This window comes from Mus musculus, chromosome 13 (assembly GCF_000001635.26).
Source record: "Mus musculus strain C57BL/6J chromosome 13, GRCm38.p6 C57BL/6J".
Taxonomy (NCBI): domain Eukaryota; kingdom Metazoa; phylum Chordata; class Mammalia; order Rodentia; family Muridae; genus Mus; species Mus musculus.
This window is the reverse complement of record NC_000079.6, coordinates 22,522,655-22,525,369: the sequence shown is the minus strand read 5'-3', so window position 1 is coordinate 22,525,369 and position 2,715 is coordinate 22,522,655. Positions and strand designations below refer to the sequence as shown.

Below are 2,715 nucleotides of genomic sequence, written 5' to 3'. Positions count from 1 at the left end.
GCAATCAGACATTGGTTCAGAACAACCTCTGTAACTTCAGTCAGTCACTGGGTGTGGGATGATTTATTCAAGCCTTGAAAGGCACAGGGTATGCATGTGCTACACAGTTATAAATTGAGACAACTATTCATACACAATAAATTAATAAAATATAGAAAGGGTTTTTTTTAATCCATTTAAAAGAGTGGCAAATCGAGAATGAGATGTCTAAATCATTGTAATTTGGTAAGGTCATTCTCTCTCAGATCAAGGGTGTGAAACAATAAGAAGATTGTCTGAAGATAAACACATGCTTAAAGTGCTATTTGGGTATGTCTTACCCACAGTATTGTAGAACGGAGATTTCTTCGACACTTTTGGGCATATAAATCAGAGATATTTTCTCAATTTCTGCCACAGAGCATGCCAAAATTTAACCAAAGGCCATCCCTGTGAATCAGCACAAAGGGGCAAAAAGTTGCATAACCAAGGGCCAGAAAATTTCGAGTGTTTACCATCAAGGAATTTTCTCTTGCAGAGATGCTTATAATTAGAGATAAGGCACAATCTGTCCAGTAGAAGAAAACAAAACAGAGCATCAGAAGGAAGACACTTTGAGCAGCTCTCAGCTCAGGGGGAGTTCTGTAGAGAAGCTTGGAGTTCTGAAGGTAGAGGACATGCTGGTGGTGCTTGTGGAGAAGAAATACCATGTAGCCACTGGCCCCTCCCATGGCACCCTGAAACACTGCATCTCTCAGGACCATGAGATGGAGAACAATCAATTTTATTTTCTGGTTTTCTAGCATAAAATAGCAATAATTCTCATCATTTATATGTTGTGATATATTCAGACTTGTGCTTCTAATGGAATGGATTAGGTTCGTACTGATTAAAGCATTGAGTATCCAAAAGAATGAGAAGAATGGAAGGATGTGCCATGCAGACTTTGGCCTGAGTCTCCTCCACCCAGATGTTCTGGGACTGATGATGATGGCCTGGACCACAGTAAGGAGACTGCTGGTGCAGATGGAGAGGCCCCGGGCCACCCTCTCTAGGTAAACAATGGTCTTACAGCCTATGTCATCTAGGAAGTTTCTCAAACCAAAGGCTGCTATTGTCTTAGGCAGTCCTTTTGCAAGAAGGATTAGAATGTTTGTAAAAGCCATGTGGATCAGAATGAGGTATATGGGTTTCTTCTCAGGGCTTCCCCAACAACTGAATGTATAATTCACAGAAACAGACATGTTCCCCAGAGTACCAACCACAGTCATAAAGAGAAAAATTATGTCCTTAATATACTTCAAAACCATTTTTTCCTTCCTAGGCAGAAAAACTTGCATCCAAGATGGAAACACTTTTGGAAGGAAACCTCTTCAATTGTAGACGTGGGTCTGGACAGCTCAGTTTGCACAATAGCTTTTTCTGGAGTTAGCAAAACAGGAATAGAGACAAATACTGTTGCAGATTAGGTCCCTGAAACTTGTCCTTCTTCCTGTGGCTTCAAGGATATTTTGAGTGCTCAGACAGGGAAGATTGGTAGCTAGTATTTAATCTAAAATTTAGAAGAAATATTTTTGAGCTTTACACTAACAAAGTTGCCTTGTTCAAATTTGTATATGTGGGTCTGTCTGTCTGCATGCATGAATTGTCCTTGTTATCTCTCACCATAGTTGAGTTGCATTCAAAGTTCACATTACCAAAAATTCTTCCTGTTTCTCAATCTATTTCTTCCTATCTACCCACCCAATTCCCAAATCCTTCCCCACATCACACATAGACACTCAGAAATCCTGCTGCTCAATTCCTGTATCATCCCTCACATTTAGTAACTTTACCTTCCACAGCTTTCTTCCTCTGTTTGTTATCCCTTTCTTATCTGCATCTTGAATAGTACAACATTTTCTAGAATGGCATTTGACTTCAAAGCTTTATAAATTCAATTTCTACATCTTAATGTGTTAACTTTTTATAGTAACCATTATGTGATTACCCTCTGCATGAATGTTTACTAGATATTTTTTAATGCAGTCCTCAGTGACAGGTCAAGTTTTGTAACATTTTCAGATAAAGCCCCACAGTTAAAGCTGAATCACCAGAAGATGTCCTAAATAAGACTCTTATGTGAAAAGTTCATGTTACCACTATGTTGCAGCCAGGGACAGTGCCCTGTAGAACCCTGGGATGCTTCCTAGGAGATTGGGTACAAGGGTGCTATGATCCCATTGGATGAAGGGCATTTCTGACCCCATTGAGGGACCTCAGGACTTCTTAGGGAGCATGGAACACAAAAATCCCTTAAAGAATTGCAGGAAAACACGACCAAACAGGTGATGAAATTGAATAAAACCATCCAAGACCTAAAAAGGAAAGTAGACACAATAAAGAAAACCCAAAGTGAGGCAACACTGGAGATAGAAAACCTAGGAAAGAGAGAATCTCAGGTGCAGAAGATTCCATAGAGAACATCGGCACAACAATCAAAGAAAATGCAAAATGCAAAAGGATCCTAACTCAAAACCCATCTCAGGGAAAAAGACAGACACTACCTCAGAGTGAAAGGTTGGAAAACAACTTTCCAAGCAAATGGTCTGAAGAAACAAACTGGAGTAGCCATTCTAATATCGGATAAAATCGACTTCCAACCCAAAGTTATCAAAAAAGACAAAGAGGGACACTTCATACTCATCAAAGGTAAAATCCTCCAAGAGGAACTCTCAATTCTGAATATCTATGCTC

General features: G+C 39.6%; 1 protein-coding gene across 1 annotated transcript; it reads right to left on the bottom strand.

Moving 5' to 3' along the window:
• Window positions 1-383: 383 nt before the first annotated feature.
• Window positions 384-1,319, bottom strand: Vmn1r203 (vomeronasal 1 receptor 203). Its single transcript, NM_134236.1, has one exon. It carries the CDS (start codon window positions 1,317-1,319, stop codon window positions 384-386), a length of 936 nt encoding a protein of 311 aa, NP_598997.1.
• Window positions 1,320-2,715: the final 1,396 nt, after the last annotated feature.

Excerpts from the sequence above, each read along its gene's own strand:
- Vmn1r203 (NM_134236.1), bottom strand. The coding sequence starts at position 1,319 with ATGCAAGTTTTTCTGCCTAGGAAGGAAAAAATGGTTTTGAAGTATATT.